The sequence below is a fragment of the Xenopus tropicalis genome, chromosome 6, assembly GCF_000004195.4.
Source record: "Xenopus tropicalis strain Nigerian chromosome 6, UCB_Xtro_10.0, whole genome shotgun sequence".
NCBI lineage: Eukaryota > Metazoa > Chordata > Amphibia > Anura > Pipidae > Xenopus > Xenopus tropicalis.
The window spans coordinates 70330856-70351017 of NC_030682.2; the positions used below are offsets into that span (position 1 = coordinate 70330856).

The 20162-nt window shown below is 34.3% G+C and overlaps 1 protein-coding gene across 12 annotated transcripts in view; it reads right to left on the reverse strand.

The window, feature by feature from the left end:
- ctnnd2 (catenin delta 2) overlaps nt 1–20162 on the reverse strand; it is a 494372-nt gene that overhangs the window by 121709 nt on the left and 352501 nt on the right. For all 12 annotated transcript variants that reach the window (XM_031903685.1, XM_031903679.1, XM_031903678.1 and 9 more), the window contains one exon: nt 14206–14338. In XM_031903685.1, the coding sequence (XP_031759545.1) occupies nt 14206–14338 (133 nt within the window). The remainder of the gene's footprint in view (nt 1–14205; nt 14339–20162) is intronic.

A 20162-nucleotide genomic window follows, 5' to 3' on the forward strand; every position in this document is an offset into this window, starting at 1 on the left:
TTTCCTCTACAATATGCAGATCAAAGCAAAATATAACAGTTGGATATAATACTTAGCTACCCTAATTCATTTATTCGATATTTGACCTATGAAGTAAGCTAAGATTGCTGAAATCTGAAGATTATTAAAATTAAAATGTATTTTCTTTTAACCCTGGGGAAAGCAATAAAAGTTATGATTGTGTTAAAACTGAACTTACTTTCTGACATGCTATTATTTCACCAGTATCAGCTAAAGATTTTTTTTTCCCTAAATCCAACTCTTTTGAATTTACACACTGTTTCCATGTGTAAATTTGACCACCCTAAAAGTTTTACAGTTTTTGTAATATCTCATTCGAGCTGTCAAAAATAAAACAAGAAAATGGGAAAGTCAAACACAGATTAAAATGTCAAATATTTTATTTAGATTTTTATTTATATGGCCATTTAATACAAGCAGTTCCTAAAATCACTATAACCAAACACTCTGCATCGCACAAAATCCAAACTTTGTATTAGGATGAAGCACTGGTTTTTAATGTGCTCATTTTGTAAAAACATATGTTTTAGCCACACCAATGGTCCATTTTTTTTTCTTTCAAATAATGCTTTTAAGTGTAAGCATGCAACTTAACACATCACACTGCCCCCCAAAATATATACAAATAAAATAAACAATAAAGCAAGCCAAAATAAAGCATGCCAAAATCCACTCCATGCAGCTGGCGTGACTGTCAGTGCACACAGAACAGGGGGCAGAAGCCAGCATAGTGGGTTTTCTATTTATTTCCTAAATGTATATAGTGCCAAAACATTTCCACAGTGCTTTACAGAGATGCAGTCCCTGCCCCAGTGGAACTTACAGTCTAAGATCCCTTTCACATTCACACACAGTAGGGCAAACTTTATCAGGAATCAGTTGTCTATTTTTGGGGTGTGGGAGAAAACCAGAGTACTTTTGGAAACCCACATGCAAACTCCTTGTAGATATTCCCTAGTTGGAATTGAACTCAGGACCGTATCGCACAACTGAAACTCTTGGTTTGATTGTAAAAACTTAATTGGTCACGGTCATCTTAAAAATCCATTTTTGAATATATTTTATTTTGTATGCACTTGTGATTTAAAAATATATGGCGTTTTCAAGTAAGTACATATTTGAAAACTTGATTTTTGCTTCTGAAGCACAGCTGTACAGCATGCAAGATTTAAAAATTATTATCAAAAAATAATTCAGAGATTAGGTGGGGTTTATTCAAGAAAGACAATTGATGGATGCTTTAAGGAGAAACTTTGCGCTAGCAAGACTTCTACTCCATCAATGCTTCTAAAACTAGATATTAAAAAAGCTTTTGATTATTTAAATTATACCTTACAAAAACTGAGGGGGTAGGGATTAATTAATAAAGTGGATCCGTGTATTATATGATAATCCAACAAAATTCACATTGGCCCATATTCCTCTGACTCATTTGCTATTGAAAAGAAACACATCCCCCCCTGATTTTTGATATAGCATTGGATCCCAAGCTGTCACTATCAATGTCGATATCGCTTCCAAATCTATATAGTACTTTAATTAAATTTAGTGCTTGCAGGCCTTACAATTAATCATACCAAAAATAAAAGTTTTAATTATAAACTTGCCACGCAACTCAACTAAGTTATTGACACTCTACTTTGAGTTTCAATGGAATATCAAATATATAACTGTTTTAGGTATTAAGTTAACTAGAACATTTGACCAAAATATCTGGCCCTATGTCATACATTATTTAAGATCCTGGGAGACTGGGGAAATACCATTTATCATGGAGAGGGTGAATAACAGCGGTAAAAATGGTTTTGCTCCCTAAGATTGCTTCCTATCCCACTCATACGCTCAGATCTCAAAAAACTGGATTCTCATGTTCCTAACCTTTTTTGGTCTCACTCCTTCCCCCCCCCCCCCCAAATATGGTTAAGCACATTGCAATTTCTATTCTTGAGGGGTGACTGAGACTTCCAAATCTCTGGAAATATTATCTCTCAAGTGTTACATCTAACCTTTTTAAATACCCATGTAACTTCTCCCCTATGGGTAAGTTTGGCTTGCTGCTCTATACACTGCAGACTTCCTACCACATATCTCTAGTCATGCTTTCTGACACTCCCTTATTGGTATGAGATACCAATGCACTTGAACTCCCCCCAAACACCAGGAACTCCATTATTTAATCACCCTCAATTTATTCCAGGGCGCCAGAGCTGCTCTTTCCAATGGTGGCTCGATCAAAACCTTACTTGTGTAAAGAGTTTACTTACTGCAAGAGGCCCAGCCAATTTAGATTAGTTAAGTGAAAGATAAAACTTTTCAAAGCCAGAACATTTTCGTGCATGTGAATTGTTACACTACATTTTTGCACAATACTGGAGCCAGCGTACTCCTGACTCACTGAACCAAACTTTTTTTGAGATATGGTGCATTACATAGTTACATAGAGTTCATCAAGTTCAACTCTTTAAAGTACAGTAAACCCAGCCCACACAACCTATACTTACCAATCTATACACTTACATACATAAACTATGTAGACAAACATTAATACTAACTGTAGATATTAGTATCACAATAGCCTTGTATACTATGCTTGTTCAAGAACTCATCCAGGCCTTTCTTAAAGGCATTAACAGAATCTGCCATTACAACATCACTAGGAAGGGCATTCCACAACCTCACTGCCCTCACTATGAACAACCACCTACGCTACCTCAAATGGAAGCTCCGTTCCTCTAATCTAAAGGGGTGGCCTCTGGTGTACTAATCGTTTTTATGGGAAAAAAGATCACCCCCTATCTGCCTTTAATCCCCTCTAATGTGCTTGTACAGAGTAATCATGTCCCCTCACAAGTGCCTTTTTTCCAGAGAAAACAACCCCAACCTCAACAGTCTAACCTCATAGTTTAAATCTTCCATCCCCTTTACCAGTTTAGTTGCACATCTCTGCACTCTCTCCAGCTCATTAATATCCTTCTTAAGGACTGGAGCCCAAAACTGCACTGCATACTCAAGGTGAGGCCTTTCCAGGGACCTATAAAGAGGCAAAATTATGTTTTTATCCCTTGAGTCAATGCCCTTTTTTATACAAGACAGCACTTTATTTGCTTTAGTAGTCACCGAATGACATTGCCAGGAATTAGACTTGTTATCTACAAAAACCCCAGATTCTTCTCCATTAAGGATACCCCCAAGAAACTACAATTTAGCGTTTATATTATTTCTACCAAAGTGCATAACGTTGCACTTGTCCACATTGAACCTCATTTTCCAGTTTGCTGCCCAGTTTTCTAATTTTGTCAAATTGCTCTGCAAAGTGTCAGCATCCTGCATGAGCTTATAGTTCAGCAACAATAGAAACAGCATTTTCTATGCCCACCTTCAGGTCATTAATAAACAAGTTAAAAAGCAAAAAACAAAGACTGATCCCTGCAGTACTCCACTTACAACACTGGTCCAATTAGAAAATGTTCCATTTACCTACCACTTCTAATCTATCCTTCAGCCTCTGTGAGGTACTGTATCAAACGCTTTAGCAAAGTCCAAGTAGATGACATCAACTGCCATTCCAGTATTGAGGTTCCTACTCACCTTCTCTTAAAAGGCGACTAAATTAGTCTGGTAAGATCTGTTACGTATAAAACCATGCTGGCACAAACTTATAGTATTGTGAACTGCAATGTATTCAAGTACCCAATCCCTTATTACCCCTTCCAAAAGCTTTCCTACTACTGATGGAAAGCTTTTTGACGGGGTTATGCCCCCCAAAAGCTATCACATTCTTATATAAACACATTTATTCGCCCAAGCAATTACCTGATCTCCAATACATCAAATCATGGGAAAAAGAACTAGAAAAAACTTTAATAGATTCAGTATAGAGTAAATTATGGGTGAATTTATGGAGAAGTTAGCACTTATATACCCAGATCTGGGATAGTGGTTTTAGAGGGTGCCCTGCATCAGGAACTATGGCCCACATATGGTGGAGCAGTCCATGAACTTCTAGTTATTGGATATGAATATATAATCTGATATTTGCTGTCTTGAACGTTAACTTACAAAAGGATTTGCATGTTGCACTGATGAGAGTACCACCACAAGGTACATCTAATGCACAGAAGACATTAATTAACCAAATATTCTTAGCCACAAGGCCACAAGCCACAAGGCAAGTTTTTCAGAGATCTATAATTTGCAACCTACTAAAACCCAAAATTTAAAGTTATCTAGTATTGTATTAGATAAATATCCATTTTTTTTAAGTGTAGTAACCGTGGATAGATTATAGGTACAGAAGGACACTTCCTACTTATCTTTTATCAATCTGAGTAGAACGTAACCTTCTCAACCTTCGTAACCTTCTTAACAGCATTTATAACCATTAGGTAAATGTAATTGACCTCAATTTCTCTCTTTTTCTCCCACTTTGTTGCTATTTTATATGCTCTACAGTTGGAACTGTTATGCTAGATATCACTAAACAGAAACAGAAATACTCCCAATAATAATGATATAACTTTAGAGCAGGGATCCCCAACCTTTCGTACTCACAAGTCACAGTCAAATATAAAATGACTTGGGAAGCAACACAAACATCATAAAAAAATTTTGGGGGGGGGCCAAATAAGGGCTGTAATTAGCTAGTTAGTAGCCTTTATGCATAATCTCAGTTTGCATGAGGCTTTATTTGGTAGTACATCTTGCTTTTATTCAACCAAAACCTGCCGCCAAGCCAGGAATTAAAAATAAGCACCTGCTTTGGGGGCACTGAGAGCCACATCCAAGAGGTTGGTGAGCAACATGTTGCTCATGAGCCACTGGTTGGGGATCACTGCTTTAGAGTATTATGGTATCACTGGAGTAACATTCTTAAAGGGGTGGTTAACCTTTAAATCAACTTTTGATATGTTATAAAATGTCCTATTCCTACCAGTTTGCAATTGGTCTTCACTGTTTATTTTGTATAGTTTTTAAATTATTTGCCTTCCTCTGCTACATATTTCCAGCTTTCAAAAACTATTGATCTATGAGCATATAATTTCATTATTATTGTTACTTTTCATTAATTATCTTTCTATTCAGTCTACCATCTATTTATATTCCAGTCTGTCATTCAACCCACTGCCTGGTTGCTAAGGTAAACAAGCAGGGGTTTATGTGCAACAGATCTTGCCAAGCTAATTTAATTGCCTTTTATGAGGAGGTGAGCAGGAACCTCAAAGCTGGAATGGCAGTGGATGTCAGCATCTACTATAAATAAAGATATACATACATCTACTTGTACTTTGCTAAAGCATATGATGATGATATGAAGATAATGATAAAATTGAGGAATATTGGCCTGAAACATAATATTTGTAATTGGATAGAAAACTGGCTGAAAGATAGGTTACAAAGAGTGGTGGTAAATGGAACATTTTCTAATTGGTCCGCAGGGGTCTGTCCTGGGTCCTTTGCTTTCTAACTTGTTTATTTCCTGCAGATGGGCATAGAAAGTACTGTTTCTGATACTAAATTGTGAAAAAACACAAGTTTAAAACAGGTTGCTGCCACTTTGTAGAGCATAGGGGATTGGGGATAGGGGAGCATAGTGGATAGGGGATGTTCTTTTTCCCATATAAAATTGAAAAGGCGAACTTTAACAAAAAAGACGGCTTTTTCACTTTTCACATGAAAGTATAAAAGAAGAAGAAGAAGAGGAAACACACGCCACAGGTACCGCGGGCTGGTGTGGTTTTCTCCAACAAGAGCACCAGCCCGGGGTCAAAGGTAAGCAATCAAAATCACTGGGGGTGCCTAACATTTGGCACCCCCCAGTGATTTTTACCTTTCCTTCTTCTTTAAGAAACTAGCTAAAGCATACGATGTACTAGATATAGTATTTTACGTTTTTTGTCAATGTTCAGTTATGGCCACTGATCATAACATTGCTGCTATGCAAACAGCTAGACAAGAGGCTGAGTAAAATGTACTTGATTAGGGAAATAGCACATGAAAATTCAGGTTGTTTTTCTACTGCATTTTATAGTACCCAAAGTATGCAGGGTCAAAACTCCTAAAATCACCCTCCATTTGCCAGTATAAAAATTACTCAAACGAGTCAATTGGTTGTCAGTGGTATGCTATAGATGGGTCTATTTTAAACATCTTTTTAATGGATCTACTTCATTTTTTCAAATGAATTAATCACTAGCAATCCTATTCTACTTGTTTCTGACCTACTATCTGGTTGCCAGGGTCAATTACTTATAAATTTCCCAGGGCATATTTGTAATTATCCATAGCAATTAACAAGCAGACAGCATTACTTAAAAGCAGAGACATAATAGAAAAGCTAATAATTCAAAAATCTTATGAAATAGAGTACCCTTCCACTACCTAACAACTAAGGTTAAATTTGCCTCTGACGTAGTCCTAATATGAAATATATATATCTGCCTGCTAGAAGCCACACATAAAATTTTTGGTGGGAGATTTTAAGTTTGAACCACTTCACATTAATATCATATAGTAACTCAGTAAGTTAGGTTGAAAAAATATACATCCATCAAGTTCAACATAGTAACATAGTAAGTTGGGTTGAAAAAAGACATACGTCCATCACGTTCAACCATAATGCCTATATATAACCTGCCTAACTACTAATTGTTCCAGAGGAAGGCAAAAAACCCCATCTGAAGCCTCTCTAATTTAACCTTTTATGTCTATATGAAATCTGCCTAAGTATCTTTACCCTGTATTACTTCACCTGTTAAAAAGCCATCCAACCCCTTCTTGAAGCACTCTAATGTATCTTCCAGTATGACTGTTTCAGAAAGAAAATTCCACAACTTCGCAGCTTTTACTATAAGCAAGAGCTACTAAGACGGAATATATAAATGTGAAAGTTAGTACAAGTTAGATCAATTATCCTCAATGCTTGGGACCTGTGGTTTTCCAGATTTGGGATCTTTCTTAATTCTGCGAATCCCTTAAATCTGCTAAAATAATTTAAATAGTAACAACGTTAATTAAATAAACCTAAAAGTATTGTTTTCCCACCAACTTGAATTTATGCAGGTTGGCTAGGATCAAGTACAAGGTGCTGTTGTATTATTACAGAGGAAATAATTTTTAAAAAAATTTAATAATTTGCTTAAAATGGACTCTATGGGAGATGGCTTTCCCATAATTCGGAGCTTACTGGTTAAGGTATCTCATACCTGTAATAGGGATAGATATTAGTAGCTTGTAATTCCACTCAGTCAATGCTTGCCTATAAATACTAGAAATGGCAACTATGTGGCACTTGCAAAAGTCCACCAATAAATCACTAGCTGATCCTAAAATAAGTGTGTTTGAAAGCCAAAAGTCATGACAACTTAAACATAGATTTTTCTGGTATTGGAAATCTAGAGTTTTATATATGTTTAAAGTTATGGCACGAATAGGGGTATAGGGAATAGCACAAAATTACAGTAGGTTCAATGTTGACAAGTGCAGAGTTATGCACTTTGGTAGAAATAATATAAATGCAAGTTATACACTAAATGATAGGTGTTGGTGCTAGCCTTAATTGAGAAGGATCTGGGGATTTTTGTAAATAATAAGTTGTTTAATTGCAGGCAGTGTCATTCTGTGGCTACTAAAGCAAATAAAGTGCTGTCTTGTATAAAAAAAGGGCATTGACTCAAGGAATGAAAACATAATTTTGCCTCTTTATAGGTCTCTGGTAAGGCTGCACCTTGAGTATGCAGTGCAGTTTTGTGCTCCAGTCCTTAAGAAGGATATTAATGAGCTGGAGAGAGAGCAGAGACATGCAACTAAACTGGTAAAGGGGATAGAGGATTTAAACTATGAGGTTAGACTGTCAAGGTTGGGGTTGTTTTCCCTGGAAAAAAGGCGCTTGTGAGGGGACATAATTACTCTGTACAAGTTCATTAGAGAGGATTATAGGCAGATAGGGGATGTTCTTTTTTCCCATAGAAATGATCAGCACACCAGAGCAGTGCTGTCCAACTGGCAGGGTAGGACAGGCAGAGTATGGCACACACAGGCAGGGTAGAGAATGCAGTGCAGGGCAGGTTTTTGCTGTACTAACACCATTAATATGGGTATGGGTACCACAGTACTGTATTAGAGGAATGGAGAGTAGGTGGTTTTTCACGGTGAGGGCAGTGAGGTTGTGGAATGCCCTTCCTAATGATGTTGTGATGGCAGATTCTGTTAATGCCTTTAAGATGGGCTTGGATGAGTTCTTGAACAATTATAGTATCCAAGGCTATTGTGATACTAAAATCTACAGTTAGTATTGATGTTAGTATATAGGGTTTATGGCTTATGTATGTGAGTGTATAGATAGGTCAGTATAGGTTTGTGTGTGCTGGGTTTACTTGGAAGGGTTGAATTTGATGGATCTGGTCTTTTTTCAACCCTATGTAACTATGTAACTATGCACACGCACATGATTTGCCCAGCCAAAATCTTGTTTGTGTTCCAGAATGGTACGATACCTTTATAACAGCTTTGGATTTTTTAATAAAAAAGAGAATTTGGCCTTTTAATGTTAATGTTTAATATGAAAGATACTTTTAATATATATAGTTTTATGCCTGGGTGACAGGTCCCCTTTAAAGTGCACCTGTAAGTGCACATAAACTTAATAGCTTCTTCACAATTAACAGTCATGTCAAGAATTTATAAATGTAAAAAATTCTAACTTGTCACTATAAGAAAACAATTCTTGGACATCAGTATGGGAGCTCCTATCATTTACTGAAGAGACAGTACATATCCTGTCAAAATGACAAGATATTTGTGTTCATTATGTTTTCTTTCATTGCACAGATGTGAATTCCCTAAACATGTCAATCATATATAATTGCAGTGTGAGATGGTTTAACTCCTGTGAAAACTGCAAAAACACAATAACGTGATTGCTTGAACATACAGTATCTATTACTGTAAATCGATAATACTGCAAATTCTTCTTATTATCTATTGATATATCACTATAACTAACTTTGGTTTATAGGAGAAGCATGGAATCCAGAAGGTAGAGAGAAGATTATTTTCTATTTTTAACCCTTGTTCTTTGAAATGTACAATGTGTACAATGAAAGTACCATCATGAAAAGGTTAGGCCTAAACTACTGGAAGCAGTAGTAATTAATGATCGCAATGATTGATTCTAAACTAATGAGGCTAGTAATAAACCTTAAAAGGTTTTGTTTGGAAAGTTTGGTAGGCCTTTATGCTTAACACAGAAAAATGATCCTATTATTTTATACTACTTTACACCTGACATAAACTTTTGAAACTGTTTAACCTCGTGTTTGAACTATTGCACAAACTCTATAGGGCATAGATGTGAATAAGAGATTTTTCTTAACTGGCATGATATTTTCAGTGTACTGGCCAAAATGAAAATTTTAGTAATTCTGCCCAATAATGAGTAAATGATAACAACAGCTAGCTACCCTTTTATAAGTTTTTGGGGTTTTGTGACACTTTCATTTGTGTCGCAAAATGAAAAATGTTTATTTTTGCATTTTTCCTCATTTGTGCTTTTTTTTAAAAGACTCATTTAATAAACATTTGTGGTTTTTGAAAATGGTTTTTTTTTTTGTGATTTCAAAAACCTTTAAAACCACGAAAATGAGAATGTTGATAAGTTGACTTCTAATGGTAATATAAGGATATATGGAACTCACTAAACCTGCTTTACCCACCAAAAGCTGAGAGTAGTCTTTTATATTCAAGGAGTAAGCGATGGTGTGCAAGCAGGGTATGCTATATTATATGTTGAGAAAAAAAAATTCAAAATATGAAACAGTAAAGTTAATTATCCACTATTAAAATTTGCCTTTTGGTACTAAGTAGAAACAGCTATTTTAACTACTGGCATCTAAATTACTGATGCAAAATCACTTGAAGGCCCATTTAAATAAAATGAGGGGACAGTACAAAAGAATCCTACTAAAAGAGCTTTAATTTTTAGAATAAAAAAACTATTATACTTTAGTAATTCTTCAGAGACATAACTGAATGATTTTGCAGTGGCATGAAATAAGGCAAAATGAAAGAGATTAGTGAAGCATAACACCAAAACAATTGACTTGGGGAATAGAATGACATGTAGCCTCATGAATTTTGATGCTAAAGGTTACAGAGGACTTTATCTAGGTAGCATTATGAACAACTCAGTCTTTGACATGTTGAATTCCAAATGTCTAGCTGAAATCAAGTATGACACTTTCAGGAGACAATTGGAGACTAGGGACTCTACCTTAGATTTGATATTCTGTGCAGATAAATGAGTTTTGTTGCATTGGGCCAAACTGACTTTAGTCATTGTACTTATCATTAATAGAAAATAAATGTTGTAAGGTGGAATATGCTTAGAATCTATGTTAATTGCAATGAGGAACATAACTATAGGTATACAATTAACTAAATCAATAAAGTAATACATTAATAAACTGGAGGGCATCAGAATAAAGTCTAAATCAATTGTACCTGGTAGAAGATTTTTCAAACAATTTACTCTTACATCAATTGTAAGGTGGAAGGGTGAGGTGGAATAAAGGGCGGTAAAAGGTAAAGTTTGCTGAACTGAAAGTAAGTTTCTTTTTTTAGCTTCTTTAGTGGTCTGGTTGCAGGTAATGAAGTAATCATGGTGTACAAAAAATAGTATCTCACAACTCTATAAACTACAGAAACTGCTTCTCTATTATTTAAATTGAAACAAAACTTTGAGCAAATAAACAATCCACAAAGTATAATCTGACACATGGTTAAAGGAGAACCACACCACCCCTACAAGTTATATTCCTGAAATACCCCATTGCCAATGCAGATTTGTGCAGTGAGGTTGGCGGCAACAATTTTTGGAAAATAAGGGCCAGGGCCTGGTCTGCTTTCAGTGTGCAAACTCCAACTTGGTGATGACAGTTTCAGACAATTGGTCATGTAATATGAGTCAAATATTAGGCAAATTAATGTAGTATTTAACTGTACAAACTTTATCACTTATTTCTTCCTTAAAAAACATGCTAGAAAATAACTTTTATCTTTTTTGTCTTTAATGCAAAAGAAAGTATTTAAAGATTATACATTTTGTTTTGACCTCTAGTTCTTTGTTCACAGTTTTGAAGTGCTTGATTATATTTGTTTGCAGAAAAGCAATATTATTTAAGCTATATTTGAATTTTTTCTGCTTTCGATCTGTAAACTCTATAAATTTGTCTATTCAGTTTTATTAATAAAATAATGAATTTTCTCATTCAAGTCAAAAATAATATTATCAACAAAGTGTGCACACAGGATGTGTGACAACACAGTGTTTAATTTCATATCTGATTATTTTTAACCTTGAGCTTCTGCTAACAGTTACAAGGGCTCATATAATTACAAGTGCATTGTGCAAAGCAGCATTTTCCCCCATAATTCCAGTCTCACTGTGGCTTTGAGGGGGTGAAGCCCATGAAAAAATTGCAGCTGATGAAGGGGAGATGTGGGGGACTGCAACTGCATTGTGCAGTTATAAATGACTCCTACATTGCTTTTATACTGACCACAATGGCAGTTTCAAGCACCAGAGTACATATTCTCTAATAAATAGTAAATATTCACAGAAAAAATATCCACCACAAATATTATTAAACAAATTTATCATACAGTATAATATTTGTTAATGTAATGGCTACTTCTAAAGATAACCCAAACCCCAGGAGAGTATCTGAAAGGAATGGCAGGGACAGAACCAGGGAAGCAGGAACCAGGGAATAGCAGCAGCATCAGAAATCTGAGCACCTAGGAACAAGCAAACTTGACCTTTAATGGGCAGTGAGTGAGTTCTAGGGATTTTATAGGCAGACAGTCAGATGGTCAGTTTCATATCTATACAGTGAATCTAAAAATGTTTGCAGCTCTCAATTAAAATTGATAAAGGATTCAATTTTGACCAGATCACTTGCATTTACATTATAGTTTACTTAGGCTAACTTTCAGTGGCCTTGAAATACTTCTACAACTTGTTTGTAACAATTTGTACTGTTATTCTGCAGAAAGCAGACCAAGCTAACATATGGTTATAACATCCTAAAACCATCTCTTTAATGGTGGGTTTATGCCTTTAAAAATAGTGTTGTTTTTCAAGATAGCTCCTCTATAAAAAGGAACAGTGGTAGAGGATTTGTCAGCTTGCATTTCTCCAATTTCCATTTATTTTGTTAATCACTTCTCCATACATCTTACTATTTACTGTTCCTTCTATTTATTTTCTTTTTTCTCATATATGAATGAGGAATGACCATGGTTAAAGCATACAAGGGAAATGGCTGGGTGAGCAGGAGGGCCCACTGACACCTGTGCCCACCGGGAGTTTTCCTGGTATTCCGGTGGGCTAGTCCGACACTGGCCAAATAAAAATATGAAATAAAAAAATGCAAGCAGCATTCATTTACATTTTTATTCACAATTATTGTAATTTTGGGGGGCGTCTAGATTAAAATTGATGATTGCTTAAATTTTGGGCAGCTTGCTCACATTTCCATTATAAATTACCTACACTTTAGGGCAATGGCAAAAGGGGAGATTTGTCGCCCACAATAAATCTGCGCTACCTCGGGCAACAAATCCCCCAAAAAAGCTTTGCCCATCACTTATCTTTAAATACAAACAATTTGTAAAACAAATGCCAATCTGGCTTAACCGCAGGTAAAGGCACTGGAAGGCATTTAAGCTGGATCACCACAAGTAAGTAGCAATACATTCTCTCTCTCTTTCTACACAAATCTAGAAATGCCATTCAGTAAACCTTCATTTTATAGGGAATACAGTTTGTTATTTAGTATTCTGGGGGTTTTAATCTTTTGGGCAGAATGCAGAAATCTCCAAAATATTTTTCACTTTATTTAGGCATTTATTTCAGACTTACTTTGGCTTCTGGTCACAAAATCATGATCTTTAGCTTTCAGCAGGATGCAGACAGTACATAATAAATGAATTTCTGAAATTATTTAAATGCTTTTCTGGGAAGTATATAGCAATGGATCAAAGTCCTCATTTATTAAAAAAGAAAGTAACCGATAGACACATAAGGGCTGATTCACTAAAGTGCATTAATTTTTATCGCACACTTTTTTGCGTTAAAATTGACACGGAAATTAAAATACATTTTGGGCTTTCAATATGTATAAAATAATTTTCTTTATTAATAAAATATGAATAATATTTACAAGTGGTAAAACATTAACAAAATGACTTTTTTTTAAAGATGTTACCTCCATATATATATCTCTTCTCCATCAATGTGCAGACATCAAATATTAGATTTAAAATGAAGAAAATCGAATGAAGCTATTGGAAATGTAACAAATGTACTAAAGTGAGAAATTTTCTCCTTATCTAAGCCCGCCAAAGTTTTACTCAATACGTCAGCTGTATTTTCACAAAGACATTTTATATTCACTTAGAAAGTATACTGTTGCAAGTGTGATGTGCTGAAATTGTGATGTCCAATAACTGTAGTAGGGGAAAATCTACTCCATAAACTCCATCAACTACATATGTGGAACATTTGCATGAAGTATATGAAGCAAACAATAAAATTAAAAGGTGGTTGCTTAAATTTAAAATGCTAATTTGTCAGCCTTTACCTGAAGAAATTCTTCTTGATGGAAATTTATAACATAGTAACTTAGGTTGAGAAAAGACAAATGCGTATTGAGTTTAACCTTTTATGTTTTAATGACGGAAGGGGCTTGGTGGAAGAGGCATGAGTTATTAGGGAAAGCCACGTGAAGTGACAACAGTTGGGACCCTCTTATAGTTGTTTGCAGACTTCGGTGGCTGGTTACAGGAAAGTTAATTGTTAAATATTGGATGCAGTTTGTTTACATTTTTGTTTACATGTTTACATTGGCCTTACACTTTACTGATGTAAATGTTTATATATTGTTGTTATGTATATAAATTTGTTAATAAACAGGCTGTGGCCTTTTTCACCCAAAGTATTTAATGTAGTCCAGTATGTTATCTTAATAAATAGGAGAAAAAGCTTGGAAACCTTGGTGAGAGGGGCCCGTCAGATTGACACTGGTCCTGTCATGACTGCAACCACAGTTGCAATCTTGCAAAAGGGGGTTGCTCACATGAAAAACAGAACAAAATACAAAATAAAAGATGAAGTCATCTCCTTACCTCTGCTTTAATTTTATTGTCTCCAAAACAGAGGTGTTGCAGATAAGCAGCAGCATTGGACTGGACAGAAGGGAACTGATGCTGTAACATTTGTATCACCTCAGGAAGTTCAGGGTCTCTCCAACCAAATTCCCTAAAAATAAAAAAAATATCATGTGTGGTTAAAGCACCTAGTGCTTTTTTTTTTAAATTTGGGATAAAGGCATATTACGGGGTTGCATAATCACAAAGTTTACATACTGAATATTGTTTTTCTTATAATAACATGTGAATGGTACATTCTCTTCCCCATATGCGTAGGCTTTGCAGCTTTACAAATGGATATAAGTTGTATTTATAGAAGTAAGCTAACTAATATTTTAGAATAGAATTATGCAAAGACCCCAGGTTCCAAGCATTTTGGATAATGGGTCCTACCTGCTGTTTTATGACTACCAATCCAAGTCTTAAAAGGTATCCCTTTTAACCTGGGGTCTTTGCATAATTTGGATCTCTATACCGTAAATCTAATAAAAAATGAATGAAGCATTTTTTAAACGCATTAGAATTGTTTTGCCTCTAATAGGGATTAATCATTTCTTAGTTGGGATCAAGTACAAGCGACTGTTTTAATTTTATAGATAAAAATAATTAATTTTAAAAATACAATTATTTCATTAAAATAGAGTTTATGGTAGAGGGTTTTCCCATAATTCAGAGTTTTTTTTAAAAGGTTTTCAGATAATGGATCCTATACCTGTACTGACCATGCATCTTATTCACATAATATTCTTTGTAAAAACATACTGCACCACATAATTCAGTAAAAGTCTATTCAACAATACAGAGTCATAAAATAAAAAACATGCTTCTTAGAGCTTAAATGTGTTAAGTCTAGAGTAATTTCCAATCCTGGCCTGTTTTTGAACAATGTGCTTTGTGAGTGATTTATAGGAATAGCAAAAATAAAATAGCAATACAAAAAAAATAATTGGGTGCATAATGGAAAATCAATGCATAACCTTAAGCAAAACTGATCTGACAGTCAAATGTCAGAACCAGTTTAAACTAAATACAGTCTTCCATGCAGTAGTAATAGCTTTTTTATATCTAGGTCTTGAAACAAAGGCAAGAGAAAGGCACATAATTATAACATTCTCACTGTCTCAGATGTCTGCTAATTATTTTCAACAGGTGAGGTTATGAAAGGACTTACATAAAGCATATTGTATGACACATAGCCCAGGACTATGATACAAAATATGCCCTGAAAGTACATAGGGGCCTAAACAGATGCCAATCAGTAACTAAATGGTGAATTCTTTGCCAGAATTCACACATTGCCAGCCTGGACTGTGTTGAGGAACAATATGCCATGCTGCTTTTGTAAAACAATTGTTGGATGATTGTCCATAGGTATGTATCCTTACAATAAATTAAACGCTTTATTACTCATTTAAAAATATTGTGTTATTACATTTTTTGGTATGCAAACTGTTAAAGATCTTTTTTAAGACATAAATCTCTAGGTAAACAAAGATGCTGTGGTACAATTATTAATCACTGGTGAACTCACATATTTCCTGTAAATAAATCATGCAACAATGGTTTGGTGTTTAATATAAAATATTGGAATTTTAAGAGGACCATGTTTGCTTTTATTCATATGCTGTAAAATATTATATTCATATGAGATAAAAATGGATGAAAAGAATCAGTATTTTTTTAGTTTAATTTTTGTGCATTTTACAATACAATTTTAAATAACATTGTAAATATAAGATCTCTAGAAGATAATATAAATGTAGTATAATGTTGTCATAAGGCAGCCTTTTCAGAACTTTGCTTTTAGAAGCAACCTGTCAAGACCATTTGATATATGCAGGAGGTATTTCTGGAACCAGTCTCTGCCTTCCGCTTGAAACAGTCAATAACAGATAAATGCAGGATGAGAATCATCCCTTCCACTCTCATCTGTTTTTTGATGTGCCTGCACCTAGAGCCACTGGGGTAGCTGGGTAGGGTCTAATTACTGGCCTGAATTAATCCATAGGCTGAGAATCAGCCTTGTCTGACCATACCCTCAGACCATACCATAGGAGGCTTATTCATCAATTTTCCAATGTGGGAATTTTAGAGTTTTTTAAAATTTGAACAAACTTTAAATTTTACCATACTCGAATATTTGCTTAATTATTAAAACACTCAAATATAAAGAAAAACTTGATCAAATTAAGCAATAAAAAAAAAAAAGCTTGAATGATTTGAATTTACATTCTATACTTTATTAATGGTTCTACAAACTCATAAAAATTTGAAAAACTCGAATTGAAAAGATTGCTTTCATTTTGCTTAGGACAGCTTCCATTTACTTGTACATGATTTCACAAGCTTTTATATTCCAAAGATTTTAATTCCCATGAATTGAAGAGTTTGTGAGCAAAACAATTTGAATCATGGAAAAAAATTAAATTCAAAAGTTGATAAAGTATGACAGAAAGCTTTATTATTATTATTATTATTATTATTATTAACATTTATTTATAAAGCGCCAACATATTCCGCAACTCTAGCTCCAATATGTAATTAAAGGCACAAAGTTTGCTCAGGGTCAGTAATCCATAGCAACCAACAAAATGATCAAAATGCTTGCTTTTAAACAGGTAACTAGTAAAGGCTAACTGCTGATTAGTTGCTGTAGCAAACTTTGTTATAGCTGTTATAATGGGCTTTGTGTAGGCTGCATTTGTTAGATAAATTTTTAAAATATAATAACTTGTTAGCATTTTATAGATTTTAAATTGCTTAAGCTGAATTGATATGTTTGCAACAGAAAGAAAAATATAAAATAACTATTTAGCTTTATCAATAGGCTAAAATAAACCAATTTGAGACGTGTTGTTTTTTTTTAAAATCATTGCTACTGACTGGAACTTAACCAAGCAGGAAACACAGGACTACTTTAATGAGGAAAAGTATCAGAATAAGTAGCCAAGATATATGGTGCCTTCAAGGTCATAAAAATTATGAAATTAGGAGAGACTAAAAATTTGCAGTAGAACTCCTCTCACCATTTTCATTCTTCCAGTATTCTCATTATGGTTGATTTATAATGAACTATAAAAGGGAAATATAATTATTTATAAGTGCGTTTATTCTTACCTTTATAATATTTTAGCACTTCTTATTCTTTGCAGGGGGCTTGTACACATAATTGTTGTTATTGAAATTAAGGAGCTGTTATACTGTTTTCTTCTAGTAAATTCATTGCATCATGCCTAGAGACTCTTGTGAAGCAATGCTTTCTGATACTAAACTGACATGAACATTTTTTGGAATGCTTGCTTGGTTTACCAAGCTGCAGCTTAATGTAGCATGACATCATGGAAGTGCTTGATTTCCTACTTATCACTTAAAAGTGTTCAGATAAAACATAATTTAAGATTTTGTTTAATGGCATATAAAGTAAAAAAAATATTAATTTTTTTTCTATTAGTTTGGGATGCCATATGCTTGTGACCAACAGAATAAGCAGTTTCAATTGTTTTGATGCATGCATTGCCTGATATTGATATAGAGTACCTTGTGGGACTGTGTTGTGATATATAGTGGGACTGTGTTGTGATATATACACAATAACACTTGGTTAGAAATATCTAGTTATACAAAGGCAATAAGGCTTTGTAGCTGAAATCAAGGGGCCTTCTGCCAACTTCCCCCTTTCCAACTTACATTCCAAGACTAAGATATTGGACCCACATGTTTATGAAAATAAGCAAAAGCTATATTGGGCAATTACAGCTGATGGATTCCCTTTTGCCTCATTTAAGGGGATATTATAAGTTAAAAAACAAGGTAGCAGATTATTTTTACTATGTAACAACTTTTAACAAGACAGTTGACATATAAAGACAACCTTGCTGCCTTGTTTGTGAGATCTTACTATCTAAGAGGTAGAGTAACTGAGATATATGGTGAAGGTAAGCAGTATAGCTGTCTTTGTTGCTGTGCCAGAAATTGCCTGGAATGCAGCTTTATTAATTCTGGTATACAGGAACACTAATGAATTAGCACACAAAGGCAACATTTGGAAGTAGTGTAGGTGTGAGGCTGTTATTTTGTGTGTGAAAAGTAATGGTAAATGCTTAGTGAAATATAGAAAAACCAGCTGTTAGTGTGTGTGAGTAAAGAGTAAGTGGTTTAAGTAGGTTGTCCAGTTGCTAAGGATTTAGCTTGTAGGTTTGAATAAACCTGTTTAAAGTGATTATTGGAAATCCCAGAAGCTCTGAGAGTATATAATGGGGGAGGGAGGTGTTCAGAAGATGGGTGCAGAACATGAAAACTATTGGATGTGGGAATGAGAAGATATATTCATATACATATTTGCATTTATCTGTATTATTTAGTTGATGAATGAATCCTCTGCAGATGTATGAAAATACTGTAAACTACTAACACAGAACTTAACTAAGATTGACCCCATGAGCCAAATTATTTTTAAATTCCATGACTTCATCAAGCAAATATTTATGAACAAAAATGCATTTTGCTAAGGAAGAAAATCCATAAAGAGTTTAGATTGTTTTAATATCAGTAAGTGGTCAGTAGAATGTCCCTTTATGTGCCTATCAAATGTTTGTAATCCAATTAGAAAATAACATACTTTATTAGCATTTAACAACATGTTCTTATGTATACATTAGGATATTGAAAAATAAAATTATCATGTTAATGTTACTGCTTGACTATGTTTTTCATTGTTATTCTCAGAGAATATATCACACACTGAATTAAAAAATAACACATAACAGGTTAATTGGCCACCTGTGACCAAGTTAATTATGGGATTAAGTTAGACACTGTCAAAAATATTCATTATCAGGATACGCATAGGGCATTCTTTACAATAACTGTGCAATGTATTCATATTGAAAGCTTTTGAGAAAGTGATTACATCTTTGTCCTACCTTCCATGAATAAATATCAGAACTAATTAGAGGCACACTATTAAGTTAATACACATTTATCTCTAGCAATTTAATTCTCAGTGTGAATTAATCTTTTTGGCTCTTATTACACTCCAGTATAATTAGAATACTTTGAATACTAGAATAAGAGTTACTCTTTGTAAGGGTAACTGTTGAAGTATTTTAGAGTTAAATTAAAAACTTTAGAATTCCTTAAGTCTTTTTATGCAAGAATAATTGGTCATGGAGACTATTCAGCCGAATACCGAATCAGCTGCTTCATTAACAACAAAGTCATCAAGGTACAGGTTAATTTAAATGAGCAATTCATTAGAATAGGAACGGAATTAAAACAAGTAAAAGTACAAACCATTTAAATTTCTACCAAAATTGATAATTATACTCAAATATTAGGCAATGGTATTCACTGCTTTAATCATATTTTGCATGTGATTTGCATGTTTGATGTATATATTTCTGTAGAATATATTGGCATTTTATAAACATGTAATAACAATGATAACCTCATTCTATGTTGCTGTTTAAAATCTACATCTTCTCTCAAAATAGTGCTTAAACTGTTTGTCAATAATCTGTTATGTGCTGGCAAAAAAGGTTTTCTCTGCACTGGCAGCAAAATCTGCAAGTTAAAAGAATTAGGAGCAATGACAGCCCAATCGGCAATGAATTGCACACACAATTCCTGCTGTGCAAATATTGCAATACAAGGAATGTCCACCGATGCCAGCAACCTTTTTTGACACTTAGGGGCTGATTTACTAAGACACGAATTCGAATCCGAATTGGAAAAATTCCGATTGGAAAACGAACATTTTGCGTCTTTTTCGTATTTTTTGCGATTTTTTTGGCGCCTTTACGACTTTTCGGAAATTGTCGCGACTTTTTCGTTACCAATACGATTTTCGCGAAAAAACTCGAGTTTTTCGTAGCCATTACGATTCGCTCGTATCTTATCGCGACTTTTTCGTATTGAGCGCTCGTAATCGGCGG